The sequence below is a fragment of the Eutrigla gurnardus genome (genome assembly GCF_963514095.1).
Source record: "Eutrigla gurnardus genome assembly, chromosome: 16".
Lineage (NCBI taxonomy): Eukaryota > Metazoa > Chordata > Actinopteri > Perciformes > Triglidae > Eutrigla > Eutrigla gurnardus.
Window position 1 is genome coordinate 6,625,195 of NC_139927.1, and position 17,516 is coordinate 6,642,710.

General features: G+C 43.1%; 2 protein-coding genes across 2 annotated transcripts in view; one reads left to right on the forward strand and one right to left on the reverse strand.

Moving 5' to 3' along the window:
* Positions 1-361: 361 nt before the first annotated feature.
* On the reverse strand, positions 362-5,975 carry ddx1 (DEAD (Asp-Glu-Ala-Asp) box helicase 1). The gene is made up of 26 exons (XM_084030619.1): positions 5,917-5,975; positions 5,747-5,798; positions 5,535-5,598; positions 5,424-5,453; positions 5,225-5,321; positions 4,991-5,038; positions 4,807-4,890; positions 4,590-4,673; positions 4,428-4,504; positions 4,261-4,333; positions 4,086-4,162; positions 3,880-3,994; positions 3,610-3,748; positions 3,430-3,490; positions 3,226-3,324; positions 3,017-3,106; positions 2,664-2,852; positions 2,457-2,508; positions 2,153-2,299; positions 1,931-2,022; positions 1,782-1,854; positions 1,607-1,679; positions 1,420-1,462; positions 1,238-1,333; positions 950-1,070; positions 362-783 (listed from the first exon to the last, which is right to left on the reverse strand). Exons 1-26 carry the CDS (start codon positions 5,930-5,932, stop codon positions 653-655), a joined length of 2,223 nt encoding a protein of 740 aa, XP_083886745.1. The 5' UTR covers positions 5,933-5,975; the 3' UTR covers positions 362-652.
* Positions 5,976-6,236: 261 nt separating this feature from the next.
* nbas (NBAS subunit of NRZ tethering complex) overlaps positions 6,237-17,516 on the forward strand; it is a 140,044-nt gene continuing 128,764 nt past the window's right edge. Inside the window, exons 1-8 of the mRNA XM_084030177.1 lie at positions 6,237-6,351; positions 6,717-6,768; positions 7,575-7,611; positions 9,368-9,445; positions 10,063-10,110; positions 11,056-11,099; positions 14,119-14,252; positions 15,638-15,771. Coding sequence (XP_083886303.1) covers positions 6,259-6,351; positions 6,717-6,768; positions 7,575-7,611; positions 9,368-9,445; positions 10,063-10,110; positions 11,056-11,099; positions 14,119-14,252; positions 15,638-15,771 — 620 coding nt within the window. The 5' untranslated portion in view covers positions 6,237-6,258. The remainder of the gene's footprint in view (positions 6,352-6,716; positions 6,769-7,574; positions 7,612-9,367; positions 9,446-10,062; positions 10,111-11,055; positions 11,100-14,118; positions 14,253-15,637; positions 15,772-17,516) is intronic.

The window sequence follows — 17,516 nt, forward strand, 5'->3', positions numbered from 1 at the left end:
CAGTTGACAGCTTGGAAAGACAGCAACCGGAGCGGGGAGGGTTGGTAGCCCAAACCGTTTCTTCCAAGAGGAGGAAACCCAACAGCAAGCTCCAGATCGACTCATGGAGAAATATATAGCCGAGGCCTCAAGATCTACAATTATTTAACATTTTTCCCTTACTTTGTGGAGATAACAAGCCTATTTTTTTTTCTCAATAATGTATCAGAAATTGGTCACGGGAGGTCCAGATCTGTTGGGATATAACAGTCACTCACAGTCTACCATTTGGTGATGCCTGCACTAATTGACAGCAACAGAAGAGGCGTTCTTAATTGATGTAAATGTTTGCTTCCTTGCTAGAAAATAAACTCAAGCTGAGCAGGCTATAACAATTTATTTCAGAAAAGAAAACATTCAGCCAAGTGAATACATAGACCTCTTTTAGCCAATTGGAAAACTTAAATATTTCTTCACATCAATCAGAAAACAACACAAAATACATCAAATTAGGTTTGCATTAGTGTTTTGACACCATTTGGCAGTTATATTTAAATCTTTGTGTGGGGGAGAAAATACAAACAAACAAAAAAACGTTGTATCCTGTTGGTGCAAATGGGAAAAAGTCAAATTTGCATTCATTCTCTACGTATCAGTGCAGCCTACAGTGTGTTCAGAAGGCTCTGAAAAGCTGGTTTGGCATGTATCCCAGGTGGAGGAAGGAGGATTGGGCTTCTCTCTCGAGGTTAGCCAGCTCCTGGACCGTCGGAGCAAGAACGTCCACATGACCCTTGTAGTTACCACCTGGGTAAAAGAATCAGGTTCAAAATCAAACAAAAAAACCCAGCGGATCCATAAAATTATTATAGATATTTTGTACACCAAAGTGTTTACTGGATTATTGGTTGCTATTCATAAAGCCATCCTACCAGTTTGGCTAAAACAGTTCAATAAGCTTCTCCACACGTACCTCCAGTTTTCCTGCGCTGACCATAGGTGACCTTTCCATCAAAATCATCCAAAGGTACTTTGATGTCTGGCTCACACTGGGTGATGGTGCACTTTAGATGCTCCTCAATATCCGACAGGAGCTGTGATGAGAGGAAATGGAAATGTCAAACGTGGGCGCCGATTTCACCATCAGTTCTACATCCTCGAAACCCCGACGGAATCAAATCACTTCCGCTGAATCGGCCGCATTACAAATGGTTAATTTTGCCTGCTGCCTCAGCTTGATGACGTCTGCGTCTTTGTTCACCTCTTTCTCGTTGTACCAGATGGTGCAACCTCCGTCCTCCTTCAGCCGGGTGTTGTAGCAGCCTCTGCCTCGGTTCGCGCACACGTGGTACCACACCTGCACGAATGCAAACATTTCACTCCTTTAAAAAAAAGAAATCAGTTAGTTATCAGTGTATTTCTGTATTTTTAATGCATCCCTACCTTCTCCTTCTCCATAGCAACCAGGGAGATCGCCAGTCCCATTCTGCAAGATAAAAGGAGATCATTTTAACAGTCAAGGAGGAGAAGGTTTCAGGTCGAAGTGGAGATGAATTTGATACAACAATCATATGGTGATCTCATGTCATTCTCAGCCATAACACACAAACTCAAGAAAGTCGATGCTTACCTTTCGGCTCTTCCAACTCTGCCAATGCGATGGACATAGTTTTGTTTCTCATCTGGCAGGGTGACGTTAATCACTGGAGAAAACAAAAAGATGGTGAGAAGACTCGTACATATAAAATACAGCGTAGTATTCTTTAGCAGTACGTAATCAGTAAGTTTTGTTTCGATGTATTCACCGTAAGGAACTCCATGGACGTCGATTCCTCTGGCGGCTACATCTGTGCAGATCAAGAGCTTCACTTCTTTTTTCTGAGAACACAAGAGGATCTTCAAACATCGACAGACTGACTCGTAAACGAGGACCAATAAGTCGTTGTCCCGTTACCTTGAAGCGCTCCAAGTTAGTTTTCCGCTCATTTGGCTTACGATCGCCATGGAGACAGACACAGGAAAGCTGGTGGCTTTTGCTGTCTGGACCTAAAGGAAAGAGACCATAATGAGGGAGGATTCTGAATGTCATACATGTCATTGTTTTAACTGTGTGTGCATGCAATGGGATGCTCCTGATTTTAGAACGACTGTCCAAGGAGGTGCTCGTCGCTCCTACCTCCTCCTTGCTGAATGAAGTACTGCTCCATGTTGTCACAGTCGATCTTGGTGCGGCAGAAGATTATGGCCTGGTCCATCTTGTGCTCCGTGATGGCCCTCACTGTGTACTCGCCCTTCAGCACCTTGATGGCTTCTGACCACATTTCTAAAAAAATAAAAAATGTTTTGTTTGATTTTTGTTCTTAATAATTGCTCAATAAAGGACATTACTGTATGTATGTGAAAAAAATACTATATTTAACACATCAAACTAGAGAGTTTAAATCAAAAAGGTGCAAACTATGCGACCCATCTTGCTCTACCTGCAGAATTGGCTCCTGGTCTGGTGTTATCTTTGGCATGGACTTCATCGGTCTATCCAAACCAAATCAAAAAGGGTTGTCAACGCATTCATGTAAACAGAGAGAAATGTAAAAGAGAAAAGCGTGTCATATCTTCCGCAGCGCTTCAACAGCAACGCAAACCCCCAGCTGTGTTTTCTGTCTTTCAGCCGGCGAGAGGGGACTCACCCGGACGTGGTTCTTGCCGAGGCGCTCCCAGTGGCGATCGTTCTTAGGATTCACAGGCACCACCACGTGGTGGACGCTCTCAGGGACAGAGTCCTCCCCCTTCAGGTCCACCCACGTGGGAAAGTGCATGATGCGCTCCGACAGCTTCTTTACGTCAAACGAATGCAGAGTGGCTGAGCAAACAATCACCTGGAAGAGAAGACGTTAACATCCGGTTATCATCGCTGAAATCGTCTTGTCCCACCCACACAGGCATGGGACGTGAAGATGATCCCGGCATCACAGAAAGAACGCACCATTTTTTGCAATAAAATCCTTTATCCTCACACATGGAATTTATTTTTAAGTGTTACCTGCAGTCTCTTGCCGTCAGGAGTGACCTGAGGTATTTGGTTATGGATCCTGTTGATGAAGTCTGTGTAGCCTGCGGTCAGCAGGCCGTCCTGAGGGACGCAGAGAACACAGGCATATTGTAGTACATCAACCATTAAAGCAGTATTTTTTATTTGTAAATCCTACATTTCCGATGTAACAGGAAATACTCTGGATGTCTTGTACATACACACTCATCCAGGACTAGAAAGCGGACTTGGGACAGACTAAGCTTCCCAGTGGATATGAGGTCATCCAGTCGTCCGGGTGTTCCCACCACAATGTCAACCTAATTATAAGATGAGCCAAAAAAATAAATAAAACATATGTGAAATAGCTTCAACTTTGTGTTTAACAGTGAATTAAATGTCCTGAGATTGTAAATGTCACACACCCCCTGTTCCAGAGCAGCCAGCTGGTCTTTGGCAGCCACGCCACCCATCACCAGCAGGTTCCTGCAGGACACGTGGACAAATTACTGAATATTCTGCTGTCAACTTTATAAATTAAGCACTGGCTCCATCTGGTGGTAAAGAACAAGAATTACATACATGCTGGAACAGCAGCTCTGTACCTGAGTTTGGGGTTATCCACATATTTCCCACATTGCTTCACATTGTTGAGGGTTTGTTCGGCCAGTTCCTTAGACGGCTCGATGATCAGGGCTCTGGGTGCGTTGGGTGAATTTTTTGCCTGACTCACTTTGGCACTGCCTGCACAAACACAGTGCAAAGACAGGTATTCAACGCTGTAACATGCCAGTGTCATTGTCTGGCATTGGGTATGGTATCCATGACACAATCACATTTGCTAGATTCGCTTCTAAAAATGAGGCTCCACACACCTGTTTGAGAAGATTTGACTGCGTGGCCCTCTGGTGCCTGGTTAAAGGCAACAAACCCACTCTTGGGGGCATTTTTAAAGTCTTCTCCTCCGAAGTTGAACTTGAGCTCTGCATTCTGGCACACAAATAAGGGAAAGATCCGTTTGTATGGCGGAAAATCCGAAACACCTGTTGGTTTGTTTTGCGTCAGTATTTTGATGCGATACCTTGAGCACACAGGAGGCGAAGAAGGGCTGATTCTTCGCATGTTGAGGGATCTCAAAAGCAACACCCAGGTCGTTGCCTGAATGAAGAAAAACAGAGAGCAGGGGGGCAAGAAACATGAATAACTGATATTTAACATAATCAGAATAATGACAGTCATAAGTACTGAGGCGGCACCATTTTTGGAGAATGAAATCTGGGCCTTGTCCATGTCCAAGTAGCATCCGATAGTGTCGTGCATGGTGAACTCCTGAAGAGACGCAAAATAACCAAAAGAGAAAACATGTTTGAAAATGATCCTCAGGATAGTTTACATCTCTAAATGTTCATTCAGTAATCGTTACCTCTCCATAGCTGTCAAACTGCTTGTTGTTGGATTTCTTTCCAGTCCCACCAAAACCAAAACCATACTTATCAGTTCCTGGAAAGAGTTCAGGATGTTATTATTTTGCAGGTTAGACAGTTTATTTGAGCTGTTGTGTGTGTTTAACAGTAGAGGAGCATACCCAAGTCCAGGGCTGCCTGACTGGTGGACCAGCCAATGCGACACAAACCCTGGTCGTGGCAGGTCACCTCATAGTAATACTTCCCTGGACACAGAAAGACAAGGGCACGGACATGTAAACAAGGCAACAAACTATTCCTTCATATTTGGTATCATGTAAAATATATGAACACTGTCTCAAAATCCTCATTTGTGTTGTTTTAATGTATTTAATGCACCTTTGGTGACCCCTTTTGTGGAGCGACAGCCGTGCCACTCTTTAAACTCTCTGCTCTGGCAACACAGTCCATCTGGGCCGATTGCTGTGAAGGTCAAACAAACAAACAAAAAAAGGGACAATGAGAATGAGAACAGAATAAACCTGGAATATGGCATGAAAAGCTTATTTTAATATTTTCTTACCAAAAGCTGCACTGCGGTCATAAGGATTCATCTGCCAATTGTTGAAAACTGAGCCAAAACAAAGAAAACAGAGCAGGTTAAATATCTGCAGATCAGAACTCTTCGTATAAAGGTGGATCCTCAATGATGACATTGTCCTGGCTATAAGACCAGAGGGGTTTGTGTAACGTTATGAACACGTTTCAGTCGATATCAACACAGCATGCTATCAAATATCATATTAAGTGGTCTCACTGGCGCCTCCAGTCTTGATGGAGGCTCTGCCGGTCTTGCCCTCCTGCTGATCCTTCAGGGTCTCGTACACGATCTGGATCACCGGGATACTGAAGGCCTAAGGATGACACAAGCTTTCGTATGTAACTCGGTCTGAGGATGACGATGCAAACTCCAGAATTAAAGTTGAATTAAAAAACCCAGTGGGTCGAGTACTTACTCCTGTTTTTCCACTTCCAGTTTCTGCTGCCTAAGAAAAAAATAAAATGTGATATAATATTTACAGTGTAAACATTTTGAGTCTGTGACGAACAGAAAGAGCTAAACCTACCATGAGCACATCTCCTCCACCAAGAATCAGGGGAATGGACTCTGCCTGGATGTCAGTAGGTAGCCTGGAAACCAATGATTGGAAAACATCAGCTCAACGTCAACGATGACAGGTAACGATATGGACACATATCACAATATAGGCACGATTTATTAACAGTGATGTGCACGTCCAAGCACGCAGCGCAGCCTGAGGTTAGTGGATCGACTTACAGCCAGTCCAGCTCTTCCACAGCCTGCGCGATTTCGGGCATAACCCCCATTTCTGTTGAACAAAAGCCATATTTAATACGTCAGCACACCGGCGTAGCTTTTAAATGTCATTTGGAGTTCTAGTAAAACGCTGACGGGACGTCAATATCGTTTAGTTGCTATATTCTTACCAGAAAACGCTGCCATTATTGCTGCTACGAAGTGAATCTGAACCGGATGTAACGTGCCCGGCTCCGTGTGCAACTCGTTCAGAGGTCTAGCCGAGCAGCCTCGTGTCATTGGTTCCGGTTAGGAGCTAGTTTGTAAAATATGGTAAATATACAACAGCACACGTTGGTTGTGTGGCGAGATACTAGAATATATATGTTTATGTTATTATGACATATCGTATGAAAAGTAAAGTTATTAAACATTCCGCCGGAGCGGTTAGCTACATTTTCCAAACGCGGTTCCCTGCTATATTTTGTCCAGTGCGACTCGCCGTAGACTTTTGACAGCCAGTGCAAGTAAACATGGCTGAAGAAAGTCTGATTGAAGGCGAAGATGAAAACATTTTGTACGATTTACTCGTCATCACTGAATGGCCGCCAGAGACGGACACTCAGGTGAGTCACGCTCACACTTCTGCACATTTTCGGTTTAGTGAGCGGGTCGTTTGTTGAAAAACAGCCTCCGAAAGTCAACTCTTATCGGCGTGATGTCAGCCGTTGAAAGCCACGTAGCAAACACACACTGATACATTGCTAGCTAAACCCTAATTTTCTCATCTCACGTCGACATTGTTTTCATTTTGCATCATAATTGCTTGTGCTATGGGCAGTTGAGCTCCAGCTGTAGGGCAGCTTTCATACGTTGCTCTATTTAACGTTAGCTAGCAAAGTATGTCGCTGCTAGACTAACTTTAGCTCGGTTATACGTGAATTTAAGTTGGCACATTATCAGTATTAACACTTGCTTCTAACATTTGCAGTTGCGAGGCAACAAGGAGCACAACACCTCACTAATTGCCAAAGCAGTGACCGGTAAGTTCTGTTTTTTTAATTCCTAGTAGCGATTCATAACATGGCGAAAAGCGGACCTTTACTTCTATCACAAAATATACATTCATCATCTATTTCTGTTATTATTGCTATTCCTGCTCTGATTGCATGTATTGTTTCCGTCGTATGGTTTGACCATATTGCAGTTATTATGTAGTTTATACGCGTGACATCTGTTTTGAGAGGGATCCCTCCTCATGGGCTCTCCCTGAGGTTTCTCCTCTTTTCCCCTGTTAGAAAGATTTTTTCCTCATCCCATACGGGGAACCTGGGGTAGAGGTCTTACATTTGTAATTATGACAACACAACACCATTTTAAAGCACTCTTTAGATATGTCTTGGTGGGCTTTGCTTGTGTAGGATTGGTAAACCGTGTTGCCAGTTGCTGGAAAGTATGCCAGCAATTATGTGCATATTGCAAGTCTAACACAATCTGAAACAAAGAGAGGATGCTTAGGTGACACATTAGACGTGTACATTCGCTTGTTCAAGATTATATTGCGACTTTTACACCAGATTTTCTTTATAACCAAGAAAAATGACCCCCCCAATGTGATGATGAACAATAAACGTGATCATTGGTGCCGGAAGGTGCTATAGCTTTCTATAGCACCTTTGGGGGAAAGACCCTGATTTTCAGGTTCTGTATGTCCTTGTCTGCAATTTTTAATCTTAATGTAGGACAAGAGATAGCCAACATGATGACCAATAAAATATGTCATTATGACACTGTTATGTGATATTATATTTTTTATGCTTACTAAATGTAATATATATTTTTCTTACAGGGCCATTCCGCTTGATCTTGCACTACTTGTGGTGCAGGTAAGTTCATTTGACAGTATTTCACCAGTGTAGTGTAATGGACTGACGTCAGTGCCATATGAAGCTTTTTATTTTTTTATTTTTTTGTGTGGTTTAATACATGTTTGACTACATCACATTGTAAGCACAGTTACATCCAATGTCTGTCACCAAGCTCATTTAAATACAGTACCTTTATGAATGGAGAAGTGGGAAGTCATATTTCAGGCAGTGACTCAGGAAATCTTGTTGAAGGACCAGTAGGAATGTGCTACAAAACAACTAAAACAATGTATCAATCACCTCTGTTTTAATGCTGGATAGTGGATATAGTGCCGTGTCATTCATCATTTGATAAAAGCGACCCTGTGCTTTTAGAGTTCACCTGTAATTAAAACATTTATAAAACACAAACACACCTGTAGCAGGATCCCTTCATTCAAATCCTTTAGGTTGGTTTATTTTGCCACATGATCGCTGAAACATGACGATAAAATATTACATTATGAGGGCATTGAATTATATTTGGGTGTCCTGAATTCTTCCCTAACTTGGATGAAAGTTTTTAGATATGAATATGCAACATTCACTTTGACAGAGTCCCTACAAGGCTTAGTTGATCTGAAATCTTCTGCACAAAAGACACACAGACGCAATCCTGTATTCAAGATTTATATTCCTGTCGCCCTGTTGGAGCCTGCTAACAGATGGCTAGGTTTTGCCTGCAGTGGTTTCTGTAACGCTGTAGCACCAACGCCTGCTCATCCTGTCAGTAGGTGGTTAGCTAGCACCATCAATAACCTTGTTAAATATTAAATAACTCCTCTAGCCAGGCTCGTCTCTTAGCTTCTCTTTTTGTGGATGAGAACGGATCAGGGGACCGAGTCGGCAGACTGTCCTCGCACGCTGTCACATTTTCATTTTCAACATAAGCTTTGGGCAATTTGGCTACAGTTGGAGAGAGTAAAAAGAGAATAAAAAGATAAAAACACAATGATGATGAGCTTTTTTTTTTGATGGTTGGTAATGTAGTAAAAATCTAATTTAACAAAACGACAATTGAAACAACAAATCAAGAGAATCCAATTAAATCATGGCTGCCAACTCAAACTCGCCAGTAGTTGGATACTGTGAAAGGCAGTTTGCAGTACTGATGAACTCGTCTGTGGAAAATGAAGATCCACATTTGTTTGACAGTTCATTAAGTGTTACCAAATTAAATAAATCAATGGGCTGATTCCATGCCTATTTCCTTTTCAATGTTATTAAAAATAAAAGTTTGTTATTTCATTGTAAATTAAAAAGTATATAGCTTACTTCTATTTAAGCTATTTTTCATTTCTTTAATTAATTTTGTTGTTTTTTTAATAAAATTGATTTAAATTAAATCTTATATAGTTTTGATGTCACTTAATCTTTAATTATATTTAAATATAACATATTTAATTTCACATTTCAACTAAACTTAATTCAATATAACTAAGTTTGATGCAATTTGAATTGAACTTAATTTAATTTTAACTTTTGATTCCTAATATCTAATTGAATCTGAGTCGTGGTCATAGTCCTATGTGGTGATGAATACCGGTTTCACATTCACTGACACAGACGTGTCAACCAATCAGTGTAGACGCGGTGAATAAGCCGATGTTTCCTCCGTTAAAGTTGCTTTGTGAAAAGCGAGAGAAAATAATAACATCTAGATTAAATCATTTGAAGACACTGATCATGTGTTCATCCTCTGACTGCTATATTCGTGTGATTCTGTAAACATTAGCCCCTCCAGCTCGTCTCTACCTCTTGGTCTTGTCCGCCTGGCCAACAAGCAGATCAACTGGCAGCTGGTGCTTGCAAGGTGCGACACACACTCACACTCACACACTCTCTCTTTGTGATTAATACCTGAATGTGGGCTACTTTTGTTGCTGACATGCACGAAGACTTCCTATCTCCTGGTTTCCCCTACCGTGGGTGTATCCCCTCAACCAATCATTTAATTGTACTCATTACAGCAGACTAACCAAATAGAAAGGCTGTTTTTTAATTGGCTATCGATCCCACGATGTAAGACGGTGTTAAGTGCGGTCAAATGATGCTGCAGATGTCCATTAGTTTGATGTGCTTGATCCTTCCATTTCGTTGCCGTCTCCCCTTAAATCTTTCTCCCTCATTTAATTCCCTCTGAAAGTATCTTTGCTCTGTTTATTGCTCCCGATTATTATTGTTTCTCCTCTCTTTAAGCTGTCCAACGTGGGCTCTTATTCCAGTCTTTATATCTCATCCAAACTGCCCTGCCAGACACACACTCTTATCTTCTTTAATCACCCTAGTTGGAATTCATTTCATCCTCCACTTTTAAAAAATATTGGTCATAATGGCGTTTGTTCACTCTTGTCTTTTAATCCCCCTCACCCTCTGCTCTCTCATCGTTTATTTCTTTCATTCCTGACCATCCTCTTGTTCTCTCCACAGTAATGGCAAACTGTTGGCGGTGGTTCAGGACCAGTGTGTGGAGATTAGGTAATTACTGAGATCTATCCTGCTGTTTGAGGCACTTTGTCTGTGTGTACCAAGTGATAGAGAGCCTTTTAATTAATGGGCTGGTTTATCACATGCCGCTGAAAAAAGAGCTGCAGCCGCGGCTTGTATCTAAAGAGTGAAGATTTTTTCGTTTTCAAACATCAAATCAATTTGAAACACCAGCGCTGCCTAAATGTTTCCATTTGTTTACGTGTGTGACGGATAGACACCGTATGCATGGGTATGTTTGTGCTCATTTTGAGTCGTAATTATTTTCAGACACAAATCCAATTTCCCCCTCCCTTCGCGCAGAGAAAATGTGCTCACTCAGCAATGTGGTCCATCGACGCAACGCCTTTTTAAATGGAGCAAAAATTGAAATGAAAATCAATAGCAGTGAAGTAGGTATCCAATTATGTCTCGGTTGAAGTGAGGCAAGTTCAACGGATGTGAAGCTTTGGAACTTGTGTTCCTCTTGACCCGCTGTGTAATTGGAAGTAATTTCCGATATGTAGAACCGGAAGCGCGCCTTATCCGCCGTTGTTATTCACGACACGCGGCATCGTGTCGAGGATGACCTGCCCGTAATCGAGGGCAATCAAGTCCTCCTTATTGTGTTTTTCTCCTGAGTTCCTTGTTTGCACCGCCGTTGTTTAATCACAGTGTTTTATAGTCTTTCTTTATGGCGTTTGTTGGTGCGAGTGGGCGTTAAGGCAGCTCAAGGCCCTATCCATTGAGCTCTGTTTAAGACGCTGTCTGCTGCCTACTCTCAAGGCCCTGTGCTTGATCCACTGAGCTACTTCAGTTGGCAGGCGATCAGCGGCGATTACAACCTACCTTATACCCGGTCATATAAGGCTAAGAGTGTGGATGTTTGCGCCCTCGGGTGCCGTGTAATGCCGCTGCCTTTTTTTATTTTTCACGTTTCCTGTGTTTGCTCCTCAGGTCTGGGAGGGATGACTTCGGCTCAGTCATTGGGAAGTGCCAGGGTAAGACACCCCTACTCACGTCTGTATTTACAGTACCTATCGTTGTGTCTGAGCCCGTGTTTACGCATCTGCTTTGAGCGCCAGTCAAAGAGAAATAACGACCACGTACGGCGGCTAATTGGAACGTGTGTGAGAAACACAGATAATCACCCTCATCCCCCCCCTACACTGCCACTCATTAACCGCAGCCTTTTAGTGGCTGATAAAAATAAATCGCCTCCATTGTTTGATTAGCTATTAAAATGGCCCGCTGCGTTGATTTTAATTGCTCTAAATATGGGGAGACGCAAAACTTTCTGCGAGTTGAGAAGTTTTAAACAAGTCAAACCCAGAAAAACCAAAGTGAAATACGCTGAGATGTTTGATATCTTTCTAATTGATGTCAGGCTTTTTTCCCCCTCTCTTCTCTTTTCTGAAAGCTGCACTCATCAAAACTTGAGATTTATCAGTAGTGGAAAGCAGTTTTCCACGTAAGGCTGAGATAAAACCAACCAACGGCACACGGTAGATTGCCAATAATTAGCTGGTGGAAAAAGTGGTGCAGTTAGTCGCTAAAGAGCCAGATATGTCCTTCAGGAGATGGTGGAGACCAAAAACAGAGTTAAAAGGAGTGTGAATATTGGACTTTCATTGATCAGAAACTTCAATAAAATGATAATGTTGATCTGTGCCTGCTGAATTTCAAAATAAGATGCTCACCATAACTATAAGGTGATATTATAACTGTGCCAATGTTGTCAAAATATCCGTTAATGTTAGTTTTAATATCTGCAACAGATACACAACTTTGTGTGTAGAATGCATTTCTGAATTTGGCGCCCCCTAGTGGTAGCAACAAAAAACGACTCCCCCACAGATTTTCAAGTCTACATAATGTGGATCACTTTAATGCAAAAAAAGGGTGTTTTCTTTCTAAATGTATTTTCCTGCACATTCACATTCACCCAAACGAGTCACTAAAACAAAGCAAGAGCACAGTAAAAAATCCCAGAATGACACTCGTGTGGATACTGTTAATATTTCCTCAACTCCTCACCCATCTTTGCCTCCTCCTCCTCCTTCTCCTCCTCCTCCTCTGTCTGTCTGTCTCTTTCACACTACATTTGTCATATGCATGTTTTCTCCCGGCTGGCCGTCATTGCGGGCCGTTGTTCTAATGGTCGGTGGCGTGGATAACAGTAGCCTCTGGGCCTGTGTAAACCACAGCCTCCCTCCCTCCGCTTCATTCCATTTCATCTCTCCTTTTCATTTTACTTTTACTTCATTTCACGGAGATTTGTCCTAATGGATTTTGCTGTGATCCTGCCTTTAATGGCATTTGCTTTTAATGTAGCGGCGTGTGTGTGTGTGTGTGCGTGTGTGTGTGTGTGTGAAGCCCTGTGTGTGAATGTGTTCGATGCATCCACACCTGTGTATCACTCTCTGTGTGTCTTTCTCCCCCCCCTCCCTCCACTCTCTGTCTGCTCCTGTTACAGTGGCGTTGTCTCCCACCCCCGTACATAATTCATAAGTCTTGAGCTCTCATAAATGCATCCGTGAGGCTTTAGATTGAAGGCTTCTATTGGGTCGTTGGAGGTAATTCTCCCCAACTTCCACCCCCGCCGTCGCTAGGAGAAAAACAACACACACACACACACACAAAACAGGACAGTAGCATCCAATTTTCCAGCTCTCCAAAAAAGCCATCTATGTGGAAATGGAGCCCTCTCAGCCATAGAACAACATACTGTATACAATTCATAATGGGAGTGAGATAGGTGGGGAGCCAGCGTGAGAGTGAAATGAAAAAAAAACAAAAAAACAGATTGAAATAGGAAGCTAAAGAGCCACAAAAAAAAAAAGAACAGAGAAGACGCTTGGTACCTATGGCTCTCATAATGTTCTCGTCTGCTCCTCCTCAGCCAAGAGTCTCAAAGGTGTGTTAAATCGCCTACTTCCTGAGGTGCTCTCCGATACTTAGACCTTAAAATTTAGGGAGCTATTATTTCTCTCAGTGGGTGCCGGATTCATTGTTTCCTGCTCTCTCTCTCTCTCTCCCTCCCTCCTTCTCTTTTGGCGCATCTCTTTCTCTCATTCTCTCCCCCCTCTCTACGTCTGTCTCGCCTCCCACTTCTCCCCTTTGTTCTTCATTTAAAATTCTAGTCATACAATATCCGACGCCTCCATTCGCTCGCCGTATTGCCCACCAGGGGCTGCCGCAGCGTTCCGCAGCCAAGGAAATTCAATACAATAAACGCCAATAGCGCCGTTATGTGATATCAACAAAAACATAACTTCCTTTTCATAACTTTATTGCTTAGCCGACACGGCACCCGTGGTGGCGTATTATGTTCCGCGCCGTTCTCCAGTGGAGGAGTCTGTGCTGAAGGTTATATCCTAACGATACTTAAATATTCTCATACGCTCGGCTTTCTATTAAGCAGTCCGACCGAGACCGTGGCCCCTGTTTCCCCCTCGCGGTCCTTAACGTGTCCGAAGATAATCAGGTATTCAAAACGGATCCTGGGATCAGAGGCCTGCCAGACTGTCCTGGCTCTTCTATCAGAGGGGGAGGAGGAGGGGGAGGAGGGGGGGAGTATGACAGCGAAGCCTTGAGAAAGTGCCAGCAGGCAGGGATGTGCTTTATCACAGCGATATGGTTACACTCACAGCACTGCTGAGGCAGCAGTTTTGGTAAAACAGTAGCCTATACTTCAATAAAAGCTGGATTTATGATCTCCGTTCTCCTCCCTTCCTCTTGGCTTCTCTTTCACTCCCCCCCCCCCCCCCCCCCCCCCCCCTCATCACGAGAGTGCGTGCGAACCTTGGCGTCTTTGAGAGATGATTATTGAGATGTATTGCTCTCGCTGTCCTTCATAGATGAATTGGATAAGTCCTTAGAAACAGTGCGTTGATGTATGGCATTAGCTTTATCCTTCTTCTCCCGTCTGCATTCATCATCACAACGCCAGAGATTGAGAGACTCTCCTCCACTCCCTGAATCTCTTCTTCTTCTTTTTTTCCCCTCTGTTTGCTGCAGTGCCAAAGGACCCAAATCCCCAGTGGCGAAGGGTGGCGTGGAGCCACGACTGCACCCTGCTGGCGTACGCCGACAGCACCGGCACCGTGCGCCTTTTCGACCTCACGGGCAGCGAGCTCTTTGTCATCGCGCCGGTAACTCCTCCTCTTTGTCATCAAACGAACCCCGTTCCCCGCTACTATATGTACAGGGTTCGTACGGGTGCTGGAAATCCTTGAAAACAGTTTAGTGTGGTGTTTTCCAGGTTTGAAAAGTGCTTGAAATGTGTTATATGTGATGACATATATGAAATAACACAGAGAAAAAAAGATCTCCATATTTGAGGGACTATATTTTCTGACATTTTTGCATGAAAACTGACTTTTGATGATGAACAGATTCTCAAAAAGCATGAAAATGCACCTTGAAATGCTTGGAAAGTGCTTGAAATTGACTTGAAGAACCCTGCATGTGGTATCTAATATGAATTATTAATGTGGACGTTTCCCTCAACTCTTATTGGGAATGAATGCAACTTTTCCCGCTGACTAAATGCAAACATGCAACAGGAGATTTGGCTGAATTTGTAACTTTACAGTAACACGGTTATGAGGATACACACATCTATAATCTTAGCTCCAGAGACTGGTTGGGCCCCGCTCTGTTCTGTCAGCGTAGCACACATTTACTGGGCACTTTGAGCTGCCTGTCTCCCTGTCAGACACCCTCTGTGCTCCCTCCGTCTGTCACACCCGCTTTCTTCATTCACTCGGAGGCTTTTTTCCCCCTCATTTCTCTTTCTTCCTCCCTATTTGCTCACAGCATCCCCCTCCTTCCTTCTCCATCTTCATCAACCCCCCACTCTCTTTAATTTTTCACATGCGCTCCCTAGATCCTCCCCTCCTTCCCTCCTCTCTCATCCTCACTTTGTCTCTCCCTTCTCACTTTAATGCCCTTTGTGTGCTACGTCTACCGTTTCTATCCATCAACCCTTCGGTTCCTCTATCCGCCCTGTCAGAGACGATGAGCGCAGACACTTCTACCCAGTCGTCTCTCCGAGTCTTCCTTCCTTTAGTGCAACTCTACTTTGTTTTGTATCTACAGCATGCAGCCCCCTCCACTCGCCATGCTGTTCCTCTTGTTTGTCACAGTTAGGTGCACACACCGGTGTTTTGCTGCTATTTCTGGAGGAGAGAATAAAAAAAAAATGTGACAAAAAAAAAAAAAAATTATTCAAATTTGCTTCCCCCCAACTATTTTTCACTTTGTCTGTCTCATATCTTTTGTTCCCTTCCTTCCCCGTCCCATCATTATCTTTCTTAATCTGTTTTTTCCCCGTCTATTATATGTTCTTTAACAATTGCCGCTGACGTGATGCGTCTTTGTTGTTACTCCATGTAAAGACCCGGCGGGGGCGTAGACTGATACATAATTATATATATTTCTCTACTTCTTTTCATTTGTATCTATTTACATCAGTCACTTTCACACCACTGTTGACTCTTCTTTTTCTCTTTATTCTCTTTCCGTCTCGTACCAGGCGGTGAGTTTTCCTGGGGATTTCAGTTGTGCAGTGGCGGGCCTGATCTTCCTGGAGTACGCAGCCAGCGCCCAGTGGTCCGCCGAGCTGCTCGTCATCAGCTACGGAGGCGGGCTCAAGAGCTACCTCGTCAGGTGAGAGGCCACACACACACACGCAGAGTGGGAGATTGTGCGCAGGGTTCGTACGGGTGCTGGAAATCCTTGAAAACACTTACATTTTAGATTGTGGTGTTTTGGTGCTTGGATTTTGAATAAAGTGCTTGGAGCTGCTTGAAATGTCTGTTCTATGTGATGACATGTATGATAGAACACAGAGAAAAGAAGATCTCCATATTTGAGGGACTGAAAACGGCATTTTCTGACATTTTTACATGAAAAATGACTTTTGATGATGAAAATAGTTGGTGATTATATTTCTGTGGATCTGTTAGTGGAATTAGTTTTCCTTTCATTTGTGGTCCTTGTGTAAAAAGCTGTCTCCAAACATCATGTTGGTTGTTTATAGAACGTCTCATTTAATGTGACGAACAAGTGACATTATAAGTATAGTGAATATCTGCTGTAAGGTGCTGGAAAAGCATGAAAATGCACCTTGGAATGGCTGAAAAGTGCTTGAATTTGACTTTGGAAAAGGTGTTGGAACCCATGCAAACAGTTTAACTACTTCAACCACTTTCACAAACATTTCTGTTGTGTTCACTCACGTTGAGCGACACTTAGAGTCCGTTCAGGCCTTTAAACGATTCTCACGCAACTTTGTCCTTCTGCGTCCGGTGCTTACACTTCAGCCGACGCGTCAAAGAACACATTCCCTTACTTGGATTGCCGCTAATTCCTTTAAGACTTCAACCGACATCACAAGCTCAATTTATCACCCGCACTTTGAATGACATCGCAGCTCCTTTTCGGTGCTCGGATTTCAACTGCAGCGTCAACCGTTTTCAGCACTTCCATTATTTTCAGAATTTGTAAATCAACCTCAACAAGAAAGATTTCACTACGTCAGCTGTTTTAAACATTTCAGCTGTAAAGTTTCAGCAGTGACACAAACTGATCCTTTTATTTTTGGAGATATTCCCAGCTTCTTTATTATCGTCTGATTTAAATATGTGTATACTTTAGCTTTTAAAGGGCATGGCACCCTGTTTGCAGTAAGATTTGATGCTGCGTGCTTGTCTGAATGGAAACGTTTGCCTCTCTTTGTAAACCAATTCCCCTCCTTGCCAATCCACATGCACATTTTTAAATATTTGATTAATGACATCTGACTCACTCCACCTTGTGTGCACACGGACCTGCCAGAGTCTGCGTGTGTGCTCTCCCCATCCCCCCCTTTTTAATTTGGCATTATTTAATATGGCATTATTTCTGAGATTTCCCATTTCATTCTCTATGATTGCCGCTGTCACGGCGAGCCTCGGCGTGCCGACACTTCCAAGACGAGGGATGAGATCGTGCATGTGTGTGTTGAATCTCGATCAGATGACGTCCCGCACACGACTTCCCTTCAGTGTGTGTGTGTGTGTGTGTGTGTGTGTGTGTGTGTGTGTGTGTGTGTGTGTGTGTGTGTGCGTGCGCAGTGACGTTCGCCGAGAACGGAGGAAATGTGGATTTGCTTTTCTATTACAGGCAGATTAATGTTTGTTAGGTGGCTTTGAAGGCATGTGTGTGAGGAGGTAATTAACATGTGTGAGACATTTGCCCCAGATTTGCTCTGAAGGTTGTTTTCTAAAGGTTCATTTTCAGAATGGATCTCATACTCACTCCTCCTCCTCCTCCTCCTCATATAACTGCATTCCAATATTGTCGCTCAAATACTTTGAATTGGAATTTCAGAATTATAGCTGAGCCTTGACTGTAAGTCATCTCTCTTTCTC

Bases quoted from the DNA above. Each gene is read 5' to 3' on its own strand.
- ddx1 (XM_084030619.1), bottom strand. The intron at 4,163-4,260 runs GTGCCGCCTCAG...TTCTTCATTCAG, and splicing joins GATTTCATTCTCCAAAAATG to GCAACGACCTGGGTGTTGCT. The intron at 1,855-1,930 runs GTAACGGGACAA...TTGTGTTCTCAG, and splicing joins CTAACTTGGAGCGCTTCAAG to AAAAAAGAAGTGAAGCTCTT.